The sequence below is a fragment of the Astatotilapia calliptera genome, chromosome 20 (genome assembly GCF_964374335.1).
Source record: "Astatotilapia calliptera chromosome 20, fAstCal68.1, whole genome shotgun sequence".
Lineage (NCBI taxonomy): Eukaryota > Metazoa > Chordata > Actinopteri > Cichliformes > Cichlidae > Astatotilapia > Astatotilapia calliptera.
The window spans coordinates 16,143,337-16,164,480 of record NC_137441.1 but is presented as its reverse complement, the minus strand read 5'-3'; the positions used below and the strand labels follow the sequence as shown (position 1 = coordinate 16,164,480).

General features: G+C 39.4%; 1 protein-coding gene across 2 annotated transcripts in view; it reads left to right on the top strand.

Annotated features, from left to right (window-relative positions):
- Nucleotides 1-10,547: 10,547 nt before the first annotated feature.
- The window catches only part of LOC113013075 (deoxynucleoside triphosphate triphosphohydrolase SAMHD1-like), a 96,201-nt gene continuing 85,604 nt past the window's right edge, over nucleotides 10,548-21,144 (top strand). The window contains exons 1-4 of one of the 2 annotated variants that reach the window (XM_080295450.1): nucleotides 10,579-10,636; nucleotides 16,764-16,872; nucleotides 18,482-18,518; nucleotides 18,791-18,854. In XM_080295450.1, the coding sequence (XP_080151576.1) occupies nucleotides 10,628-10,636; nucleotides 16,764-16,872; nucleotides 18,482-18,518; nucleotides 18,791-18,854 (219 nt within the window). In that variant the 5' untranslated portion in view covers nucleotides 10,579-10,627. Of the gene's footprint in view, nucleotides 10,637-16,763; nucleotides 16,873-18,481; nucleotides 18,519-18,790; nucleotides 18,855-21,144 lie in introns of both variants that reach the window. The other variant, XM_080295451.1, reaches the window with a different exon arrangement.

Sequence of the window (21,144 nt, the reverse complement as noted above, 5' to 3'; positions counted from 1 at the left end):
GCCAGATCTGAATGAGGGTGGGGGAGGTTCAATTTGCCATGTTGCAAGGAGAGCTTAACTTCTGTCTCGCTAGCTTGCCCTGCGCTCTTCCTTCTGACTATGCTGTCTGTGTGGAGCGCTCAGTGGATCTGCGCTCGACAGTGCAGCCTAGGCGGAGTAGTCGAACGCAGATTCACTGAGCACACAGACAGCATCGTCAGAAGGAAAGTTGATAAAATAAATTACAAATGTTGTATTGTTCGATACATATGCGTACCGAACCGAAAGCACTGTATCGAACGGTTCAATATCGATACGAATATCGTTGCACCCCTAGTGATAACCACATCAAACATGATAATTTTGTTGAATCAGTCAAAGATAGTCATAGTCAAAGATCTTTAAGTTCGATTTTAGAACTTTATGTCATGGTCCTGGGTCGGTGACCCAGCGCTTTTAGTTTATTATCATTTTCTAGTTTATTATGATGATGATTATTATTGTTTGAGTTCTATGTGTTATATTCAGTCTGCCTCTGAGTCTGCGTCTGTCTATGGTGTCACCCGTCTGTTTGTGAATCTGTCTGTTTAGTTCTGTGTCTTGTTTGGTTCCACGTGTCTGAGTTTCCTGTTTTATTGTGAAGGTCTCTGTCTGATGTGAGTGTGTTCAGTTTACGTTTCCCCTGTCCCGTCAGCTCTGATTCCTCCCAGCTGTGTTGCCCTCGTGTCGCTCATCCGCTGATTACTGGTGTGTGTATTTAAGCCCTGTGTGTTCTCCTGCCTGTTGCCGGTTTGTCTGCGTCAGTCTGCATTACTCTGTGGTCCTCGGCATTACTCTGTGGTCCTCGGTGTCCTGCTCTTTTTCTATCTCGCATCCCTTTGTCGTATGCTCCTAGGTCTGTTATTTTAGTTCTCCCAGTTTAGGTGTCTTCAGTTATTTTGTCATGCCCCACTGCTCGTTTGCCACTACGCCAACTTGTAAATAAACTTCACTAGCATTTTCATCCACTGCTTGCATCTTGGGTCCTCCTTCCTCCACACCACACGGCTCGCCTCCTCAGCCGTGACACTTTAGGACTCAGTTTTGCCATCCGTGCTATATGGACCAGAGCCATAGACTGCTCTGATCTGGGCTTCACTGTCAAGAATGCCACAGTTAGCCTAGCAATGTTATAGGGACACTCTTGAAACACCTGTCCTTCCTTACGAGTCAGCAACCACATAAATATGCCCATTAAAGTCGATAACAAATCACACCATACCAGCCCTTAAATTGCTCACTGAAATGGTTTCGATATATTTCTGCTCAATGAATACGCCAAAATACCTAAAGTTAGTGAAAACTGTTTAAGTAGCTGATAGCCACTGCTAGCGGTAGCTACCTGTACTTAGCATGGAACGTTAGTTACAATCTTCACAAGAAAAGTTAAGTCTGCAGAGACAGTTGCAAACAATCTGTCCCTAAATAATTTATACCGCGCGAAGAACACATTATAAATAACAATATTACATAAACATGACCTGGTCATCTGAGGTTGGAAAGAGTTTGAAGATGGAAAGATGGCTACTGGCTAGCTTACCTTTGAGGGTGTTTGCACTCCAGGTGCCTGGTGAAGGTTGAGGTAGTCCCGGCTGTCTCGGTCAAGGAGACTTTGCAAAATCTGCATTTTGCCGAATGCTTCTTTTTTGCACTTACCGAAAACTGTGTTCTATGAACGCAAACTTTATGAAAAAGTTGCTGACATTTCTGGAACTTACTGACTTGGTTTACTGCTCAATCTAACGGGTTGCATTTAGTTGTGTTCGAAGGGCACAAAAGGCGAAATCATAATATGCCACAATATGGAGGGATTTGAGCAAACCTGAGGCACTGTGTGCCACTGTGTGAAAGCTGATCAGCGAAAGTGAGGAGCCTGACTTAAAATTCCTGACTTAAAATTCTTGCTGATGCTACAGCAATAGGACAGTTTTTGTAAAAAAAAATGCCTTTAAGTCAACAGACCCTGAATCGACAAAAAGCCCTGAGAGTGATCCCACAGCTGAGGATTCTTTTGGGATTGGTTTTACCTGTAGAGTGAAACCATTCCGAGAGTAAGTCTACCCTGTTGGACCAGGAGAGTATGTCTTGACAGGAGGTGCTAGTTGGTCCACGTAATGATGCTAAAAGCCAGCCTAACATTTTATATACACCTCCATTGTTATATAGGCTGTCCTCACCAAGCTAAAATTGCCAACAGTGTTTGCAGTGCAACATTATTGGTATTAAATAATATTCAAGTCATTTTTTGCTTTTTATATTTGAGCTAACTATTGCAATTCAAATAACCATGTTTACTATTCTGACCTAGGCTTTTCAAAGCTGGACAGATCACTGGATACTTTTGCCATATTGCCTACTGTCTATTGTTTTTTTGTTTTTTTCAAAGGCTAAGAAAAGGTTACAGAATACTGAAAGAGGGAGGCTAGTAGCTGAGCAAGCTGAGACTAGAGGAAAATAAACTTAAAAGTACAAAAAGCCTTTTCTTAAGATTGTTTATTATGTTCGTACTAGGCCTGTAGAAATATGATAAAGGCAACTGGATTTGTAAGCCAGCCAATGTGCACTGATGCATTTTTGATATATTTAAGCCAGAAAAATTAAGGCCTTTTATTATTTTTCCAAACCTATTTTGAGTCCCGAGACTCGGGTGTTTGATGTCATTTTTTTGGTCATAGGTTTTCCTTTCTAATACATTCACAATTATTTCTAATAACAGGATTATAAATATTTGATTGAAAATAAATAATAATCCTACACACAGGTGTCACAGCAGTAATGTAACAATGTGGAATTGGGCAATCGAGAGGAGTGAAAGTGCCACATCTAAAAACAGAGAGACAGAAAAACAGGATGAGAGCAAGGGGTGGAGGAGAATGGTAAAACACTAAACAAATATACCAGTATATAGAGAGAGGAACTTGATGACACATGAAGACTGTTCAATCGCCATAGCCAAGGTAATTAAAACAGACTATATTACATTGTAGGTTGTAAGATCGTAGTTCAGTGGACTTCTTCGCTGGATCGTTGAGTAACCTCAATTCTCTGGACCTGGCTCTGTTTCCCGATGTTTTTTCTCAGAAGTGTAGCGAAATGGAGCAGAGCATGAGTGTCTGAGTGGAGTGTGGTGAGCCAGAGCATGGAGTGTGTGTTTTGGACCCCATTTCCTTCCCTTCCCTGGAGCCCTGAAAATCCCTATCCCCGCACTGTTTATAGTTTCACCTGGTGTTATTGTAAATAAACTTGTGACTTTCATTCTGAATTCAGCTGGTCTACGCCTGACTCTGTTCCTTGTGACACTTTATTTGTTTGAGTCTCCTAAACAAGCAGAGAGACACGCCAGCTGTTTTTTTTTTTTTTAACTTAAATAATTGTCTTCTGTCTAAAAAAAACCTCAAGCAAACACTGCAGCATCACTGAGAGTTAAAAACTGTCTGAATTCTTTCATTTTTAATAAGATGATCATTGTGGCTGCTCTACCAGTTGTAACAAAAAAGTTTAACATCCACGCATGTATAAGAAACGGGATTATGTTATGTTGTGACTGAGGCATTTCTTAAAAATTAAAACATGCAGCTCTGCTATCACATTGGACATGAATGAAGACAGAACACTAAACAACAGTGAAAACTGAAGGGTTACTGAAGTTGGGCCAACTGGCATATTTAAGCACAGGTTAGGATTTTTATTTAGATGCGCATGGCTCTTGTGGTTCTCCATATATAATGGTATGCTACATGAACTATGGTTAGAATAATATAAATAAATTAGCACAGTGAAACTGGAGGATGAAGAGTACATTTTTTCCCCTCAAAAGTTAAGGTGAGTGTCCCCAATGTGAAGAGACGAATGTAATTGCATGGCAAGAAAAAGATGCTGAAAACGGACCAAACTTACTAAAGTCAGGAGAACAACGGAGATATTCTATCCACAATACAAGGTTAGTCATTGAAACACTGCTGCATGGTTTAAGTTATTCGTTATGAAAAATTCCTGATCCTTTGATCCGTTGAGAGAGTCAAATGAAGTTATTGGAAAACGATCTGGAACAATATGGCACCTTCCGAAATGGGACTAGATCATGAGTTATGTGTGAAGGAAAGCAGAGTGATGAGCGGACATCTTCAAGAAGGTGCGGGCCTTTGAGCGAAAAAAAAAGTGAGAAGCTTCATGGTGAATTTCAACCACAGATGTTCACAACTTCTCACAGACTGTCAAGGAGATAGTCCTGTTCACACACTTGAATAAACGTCTTGTACTTTTTGTCATATCTTCTCTCATAGTAGCTACCAATCACAGCTATATTCACTTCTGCTTACAATCATGAGCTCTTCACAATTAAACAGGATACTTTTAAAAGTGAACCATATGTAATGCAAATTCTTTTAAAATTATTAAACACATTGTAGTCCTAAGCGGAATTCCAAAACACACTAACCGTTTTAATAGGAACTGCTTTGAAGAAGCTGTTTTCCTTACTACTCAAAAATCCCATTTAAGCTTTAAGACAATGTAAGGGAGAAAAAATGGCAACAGGGAAATCATCAAGTTGCCTGACCACTACCACTACTACCTGTGACCAGTGAAGGGAATAACGGTGTTACAAGTAACGGCGTTACTAATGGCGTTACTTTTTTCAGTAATGAGTAATCTAACTAATTACTATTTCTATTGTTATAACGCCGTTACCGTTACTAACACGAAAATGCATGGCGGTCGTGTTACTATTTTTCAACAAACAGACAGTTGAAGCTGTCTTCAGCTTTACGCACCTTATATAAGTTGCACGGAAGTAGCTGTAAGCAATCTGGGCACTACAACTTTAAGCAGCTGCGTGCGCTGCTGCAGATGGCAATCACTTTCTGGCAGATGATCACTTTTTGGCACAACACCCGGAGCTCAGGGGGCAAAACAATCGCACGAGTGCTGCTGTTTGACTGAGGAAGAATAAAGCAGTCGTGGTAAGCCAATCACATGACCACTTCAAGATGACAAAGTAACAAGGTGATATATATCAGTTTTAAATTGTGTTGATAGGCCATGTAAAACCAGATTCATGATAAACAATATATACCCCATGTTTTTTCCTGAATAGTTTCATCGTGTTTACTGTCTAAGGGGAGCGCTAGCAAGCACTCTCTGTTTATGACCAAAAAACCAAAAAACAGCACTTTCGTGTTGGTGGAAAAATGTACTATGTCGACCAATCAAAAAAATTATAAGGCAACATGACATTTGGTTGTTTAGGAAGAGGGGGAAGTTTTAGGAGTGATGGCGAGAGAGAGAGAGAAAGAGAGAGAAAGACAGCAGAAAAAGAGAGAGAGCGAGTTTGGAGATATGAGAGATTTGTGACGTTTAGCGTGTTTGGAGTGTGTAGTTAATGTGTTGTCTTGTGTAGTTAGTGTGTAGTGTTGTGGATAGTTTCGTGTTGTGTGTCAGAACAATGAGGTGACTGCTGTCTGCAGGTATCAGGCTTGTGATGTTCTCCTTTATAGTTGACAAAAATATTTTTTTGGAGTGGCACAAATAGTTTGCGTGGCATCTTACTGAATGCAGAACAGCTGATTGTTCTGTAAATAATTTCAAATGGTTATAAAAAAAAGGGTAAAAGGTAAATGGCTGCAAATAACTTTGCTGTTTGCAGAACTTTTGCATAGGATTTTAAAATTGACAATTTATATTTACATTTAAATATAAATGTAAATATATATTTAAATATATATTTAAATCGGCCCGGGGGCCGATGGCGCGATATGGCAGCCTCGCTTCTGTCAGTCTGCTCCAGGGCAGCTGTGGCTACAACCGTAGCTTGCCTCCACCAGTGTGTGAATGTGAGAGTGAATGAATAATGGCATTGTAAAGCGCTTTGGGTGCCTTGAAAAGCGCTATATAAATCCAATCCATTATTATTATTATTATTATTAAAGTTATGAAATGTGATTCAGTAAACATGTTTGTGGTTGTTACAGTAAAAAAATATAACTTTCTACTCAGATTTGTGTTAATACAGTATGTCAAAATGAAAACATGACTGTAAATTCGGACACATGAGGTTGTGCTGAAAAGTATGATACCAAACAAGAAAAAATAAATAGTTTTTAAGGTGAAATGTAGAGGTAAAATCAAAAGTAGTTAAGAAATGGACAATTATACCCTGGACCCCAGAGGGTTAAACACTTCTTTTTAAGTAACGCAATAGTTACTTTTCAAGTAATTAATTACTTTTCTTGTAACTCAGTTACTAACTCAGTTACTTTTTTTGAAGAAGTAACTAGTAACAACAATTAATTACTTTTTCAAAGTAACTTGCCCAACACTGCCTGTGACACAGGGCTTGGTCTTGTTTAAAGGCCAAAAACAAAAAGGGTTTCTAAAGTTTTTTATCTTAAGTGTCTCCCTGGACAAGTTCAATTTAAAAGAGGATTTTAGCAGTTTACAGGAAACTGACTTGTTTTTTAATAACTTTGTCAGCTCCTGTTTCTCATCTCCTCATTATACACTGTGTATTTAGTCGCCCTGTCTATCTCTGCCAGTTGTCAGATCGTCTGTTCATCTTCCCTCATGGTTTTAGGTCTCAGGTTTTCATGATCCAGCTTTTTTCTTGCTCCACATACCTTGTGTTTAGTTTGTTCCCAGATTAGTTTTTGTTAGTTTGATCTTTGTCTCCCTCTGTCTTCGCGTCACCTGGCCCTGCTCCGCCTCTGCCAGTGGTTTGTCCTCCCCCTGTTCTATCAGACGCAGATGATTTAAGAATCTATAATTTAGTATCAACACTCTTGATAAAACCTTGAGAGAGATTTAATTTGCATAAAAGGCAAAGAAAAGAAAAACAATCATATATTGGCCTCAAATGTGTTTCTCAAATGAGATGTAAAACTCTCATCTGAGAATGCTAATGTTAAAAAAATGTATATACACACTAAGCATAGATACAGGGGACTTGCTTAAAAACACATGTATGGGATCGAACATTTGGAAAAACATAATTGAACAATGTTGGACATACCTAATCCATGAACTAAAAACAAAGCAGCAGAAAAACTGGACACACAGGATGAACACAACACAAGAACCTTGAGTGATTGTTCCACAAGTATTTCTTGTTTTATACTCAGTCTTCCTCATCATCATGTTTTCACTTTCCTTTCTTGTTGTGCCATCAGCTACAACATAATGATACTCTGTACAATATTTTTAAAGCCATGTAATCATGTAAGCAAAGAAGGAATAAAAAGAACTTCAGGAAACTAAAGTAAATAATTGACTGAAAGAAAATTTGGGAGGCATTCTTTCAACACCGGGGTGGGCAGTAGAATGATTACAATGACCAATAATTTCTTATTTTTAAAGTGATTATTTTGTATTGTTGAATACAGATTAAGTTGAAATGCTGTAAGATTTTACACTGGAGACTATATTTTGTTGTCAGTATTACTCAGTAGCGGTTTTAGATACGGGCGACACGGGCGGTTGCCCGGGGCGGCATCGTGGTGGGGGGCGACATCACGGGCATCGGCGTCAGTCAGCGCATATTGGGAATGACATACGCACCGATCGGTTTTCTATCGCCCATTTGCTGGGAGTAAGGGCGCCCTTTGTTTGCGAGGTGCGCCTGCTGCTTGCGGCGCAGGGAGGAGGGGGCGGCGGGGAATTCTCTGACCGGCTGGAGCAGCATCTAATAACCAACTCGCAAAATAAAACAAAATAAAAACAAACCAACAAACACGAAAACAGCGGACATTATGATACAGACTTATAATTTGCACTGAGGTTTTTTTTCGAAATTCCTTACGCAAAAAGTGAGCGGAAGAGCCCTTGATGCGCCTGCTTGCTGCTGAAGTCAAAGTAATCTTTATTGTCATCTCCGCTATATACAGTCCAGTATATAGAGAGACAAGACGACGAGGCTCCAGTTACAGCAGTGCAAGTAAACAAACAGTAAATATAAGAAGAGTAAGAAAATAAATATACACTTTAGGACTGGGGTAAAGGGATCAATAACAATTTAAATTTTATAATTTACAGTTTGATGATTTAAAGTCTCACACCACCCGTCGAAAGGGGAGGGGGTGGCTGCTTCCAAATAGAGCACATTTCATCATAATGTTGTAAATCCAAGCCCATTATGTATTCATGATTTGAATCCTGGGTTGTGTGAAATCTCAGAAATGCACCCTAGACAAAGTAATTCTGTGAGCTAAGGTGTAGGTCTATTAGGTTATGTTGTGGTGATCCTCGGGTTGAGGGATGGGTGTTCATACTGTAGTGCAAAATTAAAACCAATGAAAGATGGACAAGAAAAGTTCAGAGCCAGCAGGTCCTCAGTTTAGAAAAAAGAGAAAAGAAGAGGAGTTACAAAATATCATTCCATTCATTTGTTTGAAAAGGAGGCGGGTTTTCTAAACAAAAGCTTCAATAAGCATCTCGATCTTATCCTGAAGCACGTTAGGCCTGACTTGTTTTTGTCCTCTTTTCTGTGTAAGAGTCGTTGTGACTGAATCCATTTCCTGTGCAGATGTAGAGGGCATGTTCTAAGCTAACAAATATACAAATTATGAAAGCAATATTCTGTTTCTGAAAATAGATCTCACTAAATCCTATGCCAATGGTTCCCAAACTTCTTTTGCTAGGCCCCCCTTTGTTTTACAAGAAAAATGTCACCCCCCCCCCCGGAATACATCCTCCGACATACACTCATATTTTGCACCATTGCGGTTTACTTCACACCTCAAACATTTAGTAAACAATTAAGCAAATACAAGTAATCTGCAATAAATTACAGTTAGTAATAAAATAAACTACTAACTCTTTTACGCTACGTCCACGCCTACACGGGTATTTTTGAAAACGCAGCTGTTTTGTCCACACGTAAACGGCGTTTTTGAATCACCGAAAACGGAGATTTTTAAAACTCCTTTTTTTGCGTTTACGTGTGGACGAGGAATACAGAGTTCGTCACGCAACGTCAAAGGTATGCGCCCTCTTTTCACGTCACGCTGTGCGCCACATTGTTTACATGAGATGAATTGCAGAATAGCAGATAGAGACAAAATGCTGTTAATCTGACTATCTTCAGGTTTTACACGCTTACATATACACACGCAGTTACTGTCCCTCTATTTAGAAAGGCAGAGGCGTCACGATGTGATTATTTTACATGTAGTTGTTTTAATGTAATAATATTCAACATTGCTATCAATACATTTTTCAATCCCTCTGCAAAATGGGTTCAAAAACATAAACAGCTGTGGGATACTGTTTGTCTGTGATTTGAACAGGGGGAACAAATCGTGGCAGGATCAGCCTGATATTATTTGTATCCCACTGTAACTTTACTGTATGAAGAGCTAACATCTCCAAAATATCAGGAGTAGTTAGTCATTACAACAAGTGTTTGTGAACTTAAAATCAAGATTGTGGGATACTGTTTGTCCGTGATTTGAAGAGCCCAGCGCGTGCTCCTGATGAAGGGAAAACCAATTCTGCAGGGGAGACCTACCTTGGCACTTGTGCAGGTGAAACCAAAGGGCAGATATGCTTCACCGTATTTTCTAGTGTTTGGCTTAGAATGAAGTTGGTTTGGAAACATATTCAGCGATGCTTCATCTTCTGATTTGCATTTGTGGAGGCGCCCCGTGCTAGCAGTGTCCAAGCATTGTTTTTTGGGTTTTTTTTTTCCTTTTCATACCGCGCTCCCCCTGCAATGGCTCTGCGGGCCCCACACTTTGGGAAGGTCTGTCCAGTGTTGCCAACTCCTCAGTAAGGAAAACCGCTATTGGCTGTCCTAAAAGTCGCTAAATGATGTCATCGCCTAATTTGAATAATTGGTCACGCTGATATAATTGTAACCTATGTAGTTGGAGAGAGAAATAACATTGTGGAAGAGACATAAAGTGAGTAAAAAATGTCCTAAATGCATTTAGAGTTTATTTAGAACTACAGATTAATTGAGTTACTTTGTGTGTGTGTGTGTGTGTGTGTGTGTGTGTGTGTGTGTGTGTGTGTGTGTTTATAAGTAGTTTTAAACCTCGTGATCCACAAAACAGCATAACAGTAAAAGAAGAACTGACTGCGTTACAGTCAGTGCGGGAGCAGCGGCTTCGCTCATGCGCGATTCATTTGCAGTTCGGATGCATAGGTGTGAACATCTTCTGCCCTGATAGCAGCTGGGGGAGGACTATCCTCCGCCCGTGAGCGCTTTGGAACGGGCGGCACCCGCTGCTTGTTGAGAGTAAAAGCGATACCCGCTTTCACATCAAAAAGTCGTCATAAATAAGTCTCCAATAACACCAGAAAAAGTCGCCAGATTTGTTGCTAGTCGCTTTTTAGAAAAAAAAAGTCGCTAAGGGAGTCTGAAAACTCGCTAAATATAGCAACAAAGTCACTAAGTTGGCAACACTGGGTCTGTCCTATGCACAGGTAAGTAGTCAGTGATGTGAGCACCACACCCATAGATGCACATACACAAATAGAAAGACAGAAGACAGAGGGGAGGAGCATAAACACCAAATACATGTTAATATAAGGAGGAGAGCTTGATGTACATAGCAGTCAGAACTTGACATCAGCAACAGAGACATCCTTTTTGTGCAGACTGAAGTTCATCACCATGGCCAAGGTAATTAACACACACTTAAACATTAACATAAGTCATGATATTATGAAGCAGGTGCTGGGTTGGGGGGACTCATATAAGAATTATTTTTTAAATTTTATATTTTATTTGTTTTCATATTTCTATATTGTATATAGTTTTTTGTTCAAGATGAGTTTGCTAAAGCCTTTTAACTACACTTCAGTCGGATTAGTGACGGTTAATTTTCCCCCAAAAAACTCGATATATTGAAATATGTTTTTGTATTTGAGTTTTCTGTCCAAGTACCCCATTTTGTACTTGCTTCATTTTCCAAGAAAAGGAGTCCAAAATATTTATGTGAATGGATATTTTTTGGACACCAAATGCGCTTAGGTGGATGAATTTGGTTATTTTCAGATCTGACCAATCAGACCACTGCATTTGGCAACAAGTTTGTTCGTAGCTCAAAACATGCAGTGGTACTGAATATACAATGATATGTAAATAGTAAAATAACTATTTTACCTTGGAGACACAGCTAGATGCTGCTTCAGGTCATTTAGCTCATTAAATGTGGTCCCAATTTTGGCAACAAGAGCTCAAAGTGCCCTACTAACATCCTGAAATCCTGAATCATCAGCATTTGCATTTTCTGTTGTACAGTTCATTTGCTGTTATAGTGTTCTTGTTATGGATAAAAGTGTCTTTTTTGTTTCAAAATAGCTGATAACTATTCGCTTATAGCTGCCAACATCTGCGAACAACTATAGTTCTATGAAGTTGTTCTATATAGTGTGTAACTGTTAATATAGAGCGTTATTAAATTTATTGCTAATGCAATCATATGTCACATTGACATCCCTGGAAATTTTAGATGGTACTTATCATCAGAAAGGTTGTCGACCCCTGATTTAAACCGTTTTTAACTCTCAGTGATGCTGCAGTGTTCCTTTGACTTTGGGATATGAAGCCGGCGGTGTTTTGGACCCAGATTACTAGTGATGGGATTTCCGGCTCTTTTTAGAGAACCGGCTCTTTCAGCTCGGCTCCCAACCGGCTCCCAACCGGTTCTTCAGGTTTTTGTTGCTTTAATTTAATTATTAACAACAATATAAAATTATGTACAAAAGGAATTACTAATGTAAAAAAAAACAACATGGTTTTATTTATATATGTTTATTTATAAATATATACGGTGGCCCCTTGAGACACAGCACGTACAAACTCCAAAACACATTTCTAGCATTAACTGAACTTCCAAAACAGAGCTACCTAGATCACTTAAATTACACAATTGAAAGCATATGTGTATTGTTTGTGTCTTTATACACAAGCACTCATATATATTCAAATAATTAAAAAAAAAAAGTTCATTAACCTGTTACTACCGCACACCAAATCCGGTAACAAAAGCTCAACATTGCGCCTAGCGTCCTGGAGCACTTCTGTTGTGTTTTGTAGTGATGTGCGATACCACTGATTTCCTTTCCGATCCGATACCAAGTAATATTCAGGGTGGTATCGACGATACTGATCCGATACTGATACTTTATACAAAAAAACGTATTTTATTTATTGTATCTCAAATTATAGCGTCATAATGATTACAGGACAACAGATTACTTGTTCTTATCACTTAATAAGGCAGAGTTCATCATATAGAAATTAAAAAAACTGAAGTTGTGCTATTTGAACACCTTGCCTGCCTGCAGCACTAAAGGACTCCATGAGAGAGTTGTGTCTCGCCCTAGCAGCACCTGTCCCTGTCCTCCTCTTCGGTTCGTCTCAACATACGCGCCTCATATTCTGTGATATGATTTACTCTGAGGTGTTTGACAAGGTTAGTGATGTTGCCACAACCATACATGCCAACCCTCCCGATTTTTCCGGGAGAATCCCGGAGCCACCATTCTCCCGAATTTCCACCTGGACAACAAAATTGAAAAACCATATTGCAGAATTCATAGCGCGGCGCTGTGTAAACTTCAAATATCTGAGCCGATCGACACATCGTTTTCAAACCCCCGCTGCCTTTCGCTACTCGGGTTAAACATGATATATAAGTCACTTTGATAACTTAAAAATGTTATTGTTTGGCTTTTTCAGTGTTTTATTTGTTCGTGAGTAAATCGGTTTGGCTGAGATTAAAATTATTAGATTAGATTAAATTTAATTTAATTTTATTAATCCCTCGGGTGGGTTCCTCCGGGGTTTTCACACAGCTGAATAAACATCAAACAGAAAACTAATTAAAGAAAGTGAGAGACGGTCGAGAGTTTACGCCAGCGCCCAGTTATATTTTAGATAGCAAGGAGCAGACGGCTGAGTTTCACTACACTGAGGGAGCTCGTGCCGTACTACCCGGCTTTCTTTAGACTGCGAAGGCCGGGTCCTCAGGTGGAAGCAGCCTCTGAATTTGGACACCCACGCTGTTTCCGGACCGGCTAATAATAACGGTGACATTTAACGTATTTTATCCGATAAATAAACACTGTAAAATGTATTTATCACCCCCCCTCAACAGCCCTTTTGAATGTCTCCCTAATTCTGAGGTCTCAAGGTTGGGAAAGTATGGCCACAACACCTCACTTTTTTGCCACATGTATCACAAACCACGTCTCAGCTGTTTGGAGGTAAAATACGTCCGCACAATTACGCTCAGCCATTGTTGTGAGTGCGTGCGCCAAGGGGCTGCGAGACATTTATACAGCCGTATTTCGCGCATGACAATGAAAGGCGGAAGAGGAAATAGTTCCTTTGAATGTAGACAATCTGAATGTTATAGTTTCTTTCCACTGTGTTGCTGTTAATGATAAACTACAAATTAACCCTAAATTACTAAAAATATCGATATTTTAATGTGAGAATCGATTCTAGAACATAAATGACTGGTATCGGAGGAATCGATATTTCAGGATCGAGCCGCACATCACTAGTGTTTTGTACGTGTTTTGGAGTTTATACGTATTTTGGTGTTTTTGCGTGCTTTGGAGTTTTTATGTGCTTTGTCTCTAGGGGCCACTGTAAATATACTTTTATTTATTTACTCCACATAAAATGTAATAAATAAATCTTATAATACAAAAAACAACTATTTATATTTCAACTTTTAACTATTTAAATTTTCAGCTTTTTCCTTTTAAACAAATTCAAAGTGAAACAACACAAAACACTGCAAACCACAACACAATTAAATATAAATTAAAATATGAAAACAAAAAGAAGATGCACATTCTCTGTCATATGGGCCTGCATGAATAAACTTTCTGAATCTTTTATCATCCGCAACTGAAAATAGTTGTGGATGATTACTATACCTTTCTAATGTGATGTCGTTGTCCCTGGCTCTCTTTCTCTGTCTCTCCCTCCCGCTCTGTTCCTGTGCTACTGAGAGTGTAACTACCGCCCCTCCCCCTCTTCCCAGCACAAAGCACAAGGCTCGCATGCGGAGTGAAGCGGAAAAAAAGCGAGAGAGAGAGGGTGAGAGAAAGAAAAAAAAACCCACGGCTTGCAAAAAGGAGCCGGCTCGTGTCGTTCACTTCAAAGAGTTGGCTCCAAGAGCCGTTTCGTTCGCGACCGACACATCACTACAGATTACTCTGCAAGGCTCCTGACTATGGTAGCCGTAATGCCTTTTCTGCATCAAGCGATTTTTAATAAAGCCCATCTGATCGGGCGAGATGATAGAGGACAAATGTTTCGTTAAACTAGGGTGACCATATTTTGATTTCTAAAAAAAGAGGACACTTGGCCCAGTCATGAACAACTTTAATAATACTGTGTGCTTAAAGAAAATTTTAACATATTTATGGTGAAAGAAAACATGTCACATAGGCTTTTACAAGTCAACAACGGAAAAATTAAAGAAAAATTACCAGTACCGGGACGATACGAGGGAAATTTCTTTTGCAGTTCGTCTGAAAAGCTGCAGTTGCGCTTTGGCATCTTTTAAACATCATCAGGCGCGCTGCTGAGTGCTGTCTGTCGCATCTGTGAGCACAGAATAACAACTCACAAAGCAGCAGCTCGGGGATGACGTCACACATATGGGTCCTCTGTAGGAAAACCCGGACATTTTAATCAATCTCGAAAATCCCCCCGGGCGCCCCTGACAGAACGTGAAAAATGGACATGTCCAGGGAAAAAAGGATGGCCAACACTTTAGCAAGGATCTAGGTATCTGTGTTCAGCAAAGATATTGGACGGTATGAGCCACAATCTGAATGATCTTTATCCTGTTGTGAAATAGTTGTAAAGGAATGCAAAGTGAGAAGCAGACATTTACAAGATGGTGTGCTGTCTAACACTAAAAGAAAAATGAGCAGCTGCTCGCTAGATTTCGAGCAGAAATGTCCCCGGCTTCTCAAAGGGGTTTGCAAAATGTGCGTATTGACGAAGACTGATAATTCATACATAAACATTTTCTTACATACACAACTTCTCTCAGCCCTATTATCAATCAAAAACACACTGTATTTCCCGCACTATAAGGCGCACTTAAAATCCTTGAATTTTCTCTAAAATCTACAGTGCACCTTATAATCCGGTGAATCTTATGTATGAATTCTGGTTGTGCTTACTGACCTTGAACTGATTTGGTCCACGGCGCTCAAAAATCTGTCAAAAAATGTTTTAGTACGACTTTGGTAACTACGAAGCCGCACTGCTTGATGGATTGTCGGAGCATTACGGCTGCCGTAGTCAGGAGCCTCGTGGAGTAATCTGGGTCCAAAAGTCTGTATGCTTCATGTCCCAAAGTCAAACGAAAGAAAACAGATCCGTTCATCAACAGTGCGCCTTATGGCCCAAAAAATACAGTAAATTGCTTTTCTTTCCCAAACGAACACTGCAGCATCACTGAGAGTTAAAAACTGTCTAATTCATCTTTAATATGATCAGCGTTGCTGCTTTACTAGGCGTAACAATTAAGTTTAACATCCAGGTATCCATGAAAACAGAATTTATTAAATTCAACAGAGTTAGCTTACTTCCTGCTAACTTCTAACTAATTTCCAGCTAAACATGATATACCATGTTCTGACTAAGAGATTTTTGAATAAATTAAAACGTACAGCTCTGCTATCACTTCCAACATAAATAAGGACAAAAACTAAACAGCAGTGATGTTTGTAGAGTTACTGAAGTTGGACTAGCTGGTATATAATAATGTGCTATGTGATCGCTAGCGACAAAGCTATGTTAGCATAACATAAACACAGTGAAGCTGGAGGATGAATACTTTTTTTCCACCTGATAAAAGTTAACTGGAGGGTTCCTGATGGTTAGGGACAAATGCATGCAGGATGCTGTAAATGGGCCTAGTTACAAACAAATAAGTTGTTTAATTAAAATAATCTCTGTGCACTGTTGTTGTTTCTTTAAAAGACATATTTGGCTGCATTGCAGAAAAAGTGAGTGAGTGTGTGTGGGAAGGGGGGTCCTGTTGTTGTTGTTCGGAGCTGGAGGGGAATGGGCTGGAGGATTCTCCTGTGGGTTAACAGTCCATTTTCCTGTGCCTTTTCAATTAACCGTGGTGAAATCAAAACGTCTGGTGCTTGAGAGCATTTGTGAACGTTACAATATTGTCCAATTAAAAAAAATTACATTTATTAATCATAAATTGGCCTGCACCTGTCATAGATGTCTACATGACATCCAAAAAAATTACCCATTCCAAAGTTGAAATGTTGAACGTCTTATTGACATCCAGGTTGGGGCGTGGTTGAATGCCCAAATTGTAGACCAAGTTTGGGCGTCATACAGATGTCCAGAATTGGTCATGGAATGACAAACCTAATATAGACATGAGCTGCATGTCTATCCAGTGTCCAATGTTTAATGGGAATGTACTGGTGCATTACACAGCCTTACATTTTCAGACTTTGCTTATGTTAACATGCATCTTATTTTATCCTCTACCCTTTATCTAAAACACTGACCCGCAAAGACGCACACTCTTCCACTTTTAATTTCAGTGTTATTCTACTAACTATTTATTTATAATGAGGCCTGCAATGCACGGTAAGTTTCCTTGATTTCTATCTGTGCCCAGAGACAGTCAAATACACTAGGTAGACATATTCAGTTGTATATTTGATTTTGATAAATATATCCTCTGCACCACCCAGTTTCTGCTGCAGCTGTTCATTAAATCTCTTCAATCTTGCAGCTTCCCTTCATGATGGGTCGTTACAAATGGCTTGTTAAGGTGCTGTCAGTGGGTGCAGAGTGTAAGGGTGAGGACCCAAATGAACACAAGATGACACCTTCAACAAAACGTGAGTCTTAAATATGGATATGAACAGAAAGCCTACAATTACACAGTCTTGAAAGTGTAACACGCCCCAAGCAAGAGGGCGGCCGACAGATTATGTCTGATTCTGAAAAAACAGATAAATGATGAGATGGACGATAGGTAGTGTGTTTCCCTCTCTCGCTTCTGCCAGAACTTTTATTTATACACATTCATGTGTTCACAACAGGTTGCATAAACCTCTTAATCTCTCTGTCTCACATTCCCAAAGCCCAAAATCTGAATAAATTAAAATAATATAAACAAAAATCTAAACAATCATCTCTGTTGTTTGTTACTAAGAGCTTTAATTCACACTCTTTTCCCCACACATAGTTTGATAAAGCAAACATTCCAGTACTGTACCATATACTAATGGCATATCTGTATAGTGGAAATCTCCACATTAACATTGCAGAACAATCAGGATTATTATAGGTTATTACACTAACTTTAGACAATAACAGTGACAACACATCAAACTGTCTCTGCGAACACATTAACTGAAATATACAGGAGCCGTTGTGTAATTTTGTTACAAGAGGGTGCCTTAAGTTTAGAAAACAACAAAGCCGACGGCTACTCCAGCATGCGGCGAGCTAAGCTAGCTCCTACTTTCTCGAGAACACGTTTCAATGAGCAAAACAAACAAATATAGATCTCAGCAAAACAAACTGCTACCCTTACATGGTATGTAAATTATGTGGACCACATGTGTGGCCTTATTACTTACTAACATGAAAAAAACATAAATGATGAGATGGACGACAGGTAGCGTGTTTCCCTCTCTCGCTTCTGCCAGATCTGACAACAAGCAGTAGCGTCACACTAAACTGTCTCACTAGGGCAGAAGTGCCCCCTTGTGGCGTAACTAGGGATCACACCACATGTTGGGTCTCCAACAAAAATCACAAAATTAAGGCCCTTCCTTAACAAAACTACAACTAAAAATGTGCAAAAATTAAATCACATAATGTGACCACACATTACAGTGTGTCACAAAAGCAACTAACCAATAACTCGCACTAAAAAGCAAAGAACAACACATTGCTGAACTCCATGCGTCATTTGTAAATGAGCAAGGTTATTGTTTCTATTCTTTGCTTTAATCAGAACCACAATTTTTTTCCTAACCTTAACCAGGTTGTTTTCAGTGTCTAACCGAAAGTAGCTTAAAGTTTCAAGATTCTTTATTTGCCATTTGTGCATAAACCAGCAGTCAAGGCACACTGAAATTCTTGTGCAGAGCTCCCAGTCATAGTAAGCATGTTAGAAAAAATTGACAAAAATAAACAAGACAATGCAATACTAATATAAATTATATTTTATACCCCCTTTAAAAGAGGGGCGGCAGTATATACACAAGAGTCCTGTTATATTTCAGATATTGAACAGTAACCTGCAAGTAGTTTTGTACTTGTGGGATAAACACAGGCGTTACCAGACAAAGCTGCATTATTGTACAGCACATGAGAACACACTGTGACAATGTTTTATGGTTTGTTGTTAGACATGACAGCAAGAAAAAAATATCATAATAAACTACTTGTCATAACAGATAATCAGTAGTGATTCTTTTCCCCTTTGCTACCCAGAACACGCACAGCTGATCACAGCTGATCCCTCATCCAGGTAAGTAAATCCCAAAAGGTTGATTCTGTTCATCTGGATATACCAGTTTCAGTAGGAGAAACGATTCACTTCCAGTCTCTGAAAAAGTTACTTGAATGAGTGACAAAATGTTTCTCACACTGAAGAAATGTGAAGGTTGAATAGAACCAACCTTTTAGGGGACTGCTGATAATGCTCTTATAGCAAAGTATCTACTGATAAACCAATTTGCATTTTCTACCATTTTGTTCAATATTTTTCTGTTATGCTTCTTCTTGTTTTTTACTCATTAGGACTCCTGATGAAAAAAATAAACAGTGTATTCAGAAGCCATACTACTACTCTAAAGAGTACAAGGTGAGACACTTTGTATTATCTTTTGTTTCTGAGTCCAAGACAAGACTTGCCAATAGGATGGGCAGAATCTTATTAGCTGTGTTTTTGTGACATGCCATAAATACAGCATGTGGACTTCAAGGCTGCTGAGTCAGACACAATTCTAGTTTTGCTGATATTTTAAACCTTACCTCGTAGTTGGCTAAAGCAAAATAAGAAACATTATTATTGTAAAAGCACAACGGTGGAAGTTTATCACCCGTCCATATCTGCCTCTGCTCTGTTCAGCTCCAGTTCCCTTGCTGCTCTTTACAGCAGGTGACCTGCACAATTCTCTACACATTGTCTTCACACAGCAACAACAACAACAACAAACTTTATTTATATAGCACATTTAAAAACCAGTGGTGTACCAAAGTGCTTAACATGCAAGAGGGTAAGATGAAGTAACAGGGAAGGATGAGGGCTATGGCAAGGTACCAAAACGTGCTAGCAGGTTGAATGGCATTAAAACACACAAAGGCAAAAGAATTGCATATAAAAGCATAAAAGAAGGCTAAGTATAGAGGATAAAACAGTCAAAAAAATTAAAAATGAATTAAAAGCCAAAGATAAGAATAAGCGTTAAGCTAACTATCAAGCAAGCGTTAACTGGTAGAAAAGGCGAGGCTAAATAAGTGGGTTTTTAACCGCGATTTGAAGGAATGGATGGAATCAGACTCGCGTATAGCGATGGGGAGGTTATTCCATAAATCGGGTGCAGCCAAGGCAAATGCGCGGCCACCTCTAGTCTTCAGCCGAGATCTTGGCAGTACCAAGAGTGACTGGGAAGATGATCTTAATGCTCTAGTAGGGGTGTATGATCTAAGTAGCTCAATGAGGTAGCATGGCGCTATATTGTTAATAATTCGGAAGGTAAGCAGCAGGATTTTGAATTGAATGCGGTACTTAACGGGAAGCCAATGCAGATCAGCAAGGACAGAGGTAATAGAGACACGCCGCCCACTACCAGTAAGGAGACGAGCAGCTGCATTCTGAACAATTTGGAGTCTATGGAGGAGAGTAGAGTTGAGACCGAAGTAAAGTGAGTTGCAATAATCCAACCTAGATGTCACAAAGGCGTGGATAAGCTTTCCAAGGTCCCTATGTGGAACATAATGTCTGGCCTTGCTAATAAGACGCAATTGATGGAAACAAGATTTAACAACAGAAGACACTTGTTTATCGAACTTAAAAGAGCTATCCAAAAATACACCCAGGTCACTAACAGTGTCAGTGAGGAAACTGTTAAAGGAACTGAGGGCGTCACGGGGGACTTTACTGTCAAACACGATAATTTCCGTTTTCCTCTCTTTTAGAATAAGAGAGTTACCTGCGAGCCAATTTTTGACCTCACGCATGCACTCGCGAAAGCCGTACAAAGACATAGAGGGATCATCAGTTAGCTTGAAATACATCTGTATGTCGTCAGGTATAACAATGATGTGCGATGTTATACTTCTCAAAGATTACACCCAGGTCACAGCAGACACCACAGCTCTGTATTCATGACATACGTGTGGGCAGTGGAGATATGTCTTTGCTCATAGGCAAAATCAACAGTATGCACCCTCACAGGGGACTCTATTAATATCGAGTGATTTTGAATTTTAATGAAAAGCCATTTGGAATCGTTTACCGTATTTCTTGGACCTCTAAATTTTTGAGAAAATTCAGTGATTTAAAGTGCGCCTTATAGTGCGGAAAACACGGTACATAATTTTATTTTCTTATGAATTCAGAACACTTCAGATGCGATAAAAATATGTTCACTATATATAGGTAAGTTTAGTCCTTGCCGGTACAATTTAAAAAACAACAACAACAACAACAAAAAAGGAAATTTGCCACAAGTTGCAATGTTCATTATCTTTTACAGAATATTTCTCTTTATATTGGGCAGTGGTTCTCAGACTTTTTACATCATCCCCCACATGGTAGTACATTATAAATATTTTCACAGCCGGAAAAGTAAAATTCAGTCCTAATCATATTGGCGGCAGTGACGGCAGAGAGCTTGTTTTTAACTGCAGAGCTGCAGCGAGCTATGGTCTGCGGTGTGGCTGCAGGGGAGACGGAGATGTACCTGAGCGGCATCCACAATCACTCCTCGCTGGTGTTCCCGGCATAAAACACAATGAACTGGGCCCTGTTGTTGTTGGTGTGTGTAGGCTGTAGCTAATCCAGCGGTTATGTTCCAGATGTGATTATTATTAATCCACTACTGAAAATAATCTCCCCTTGACTTTAACCAATAATAATAAATTCTATA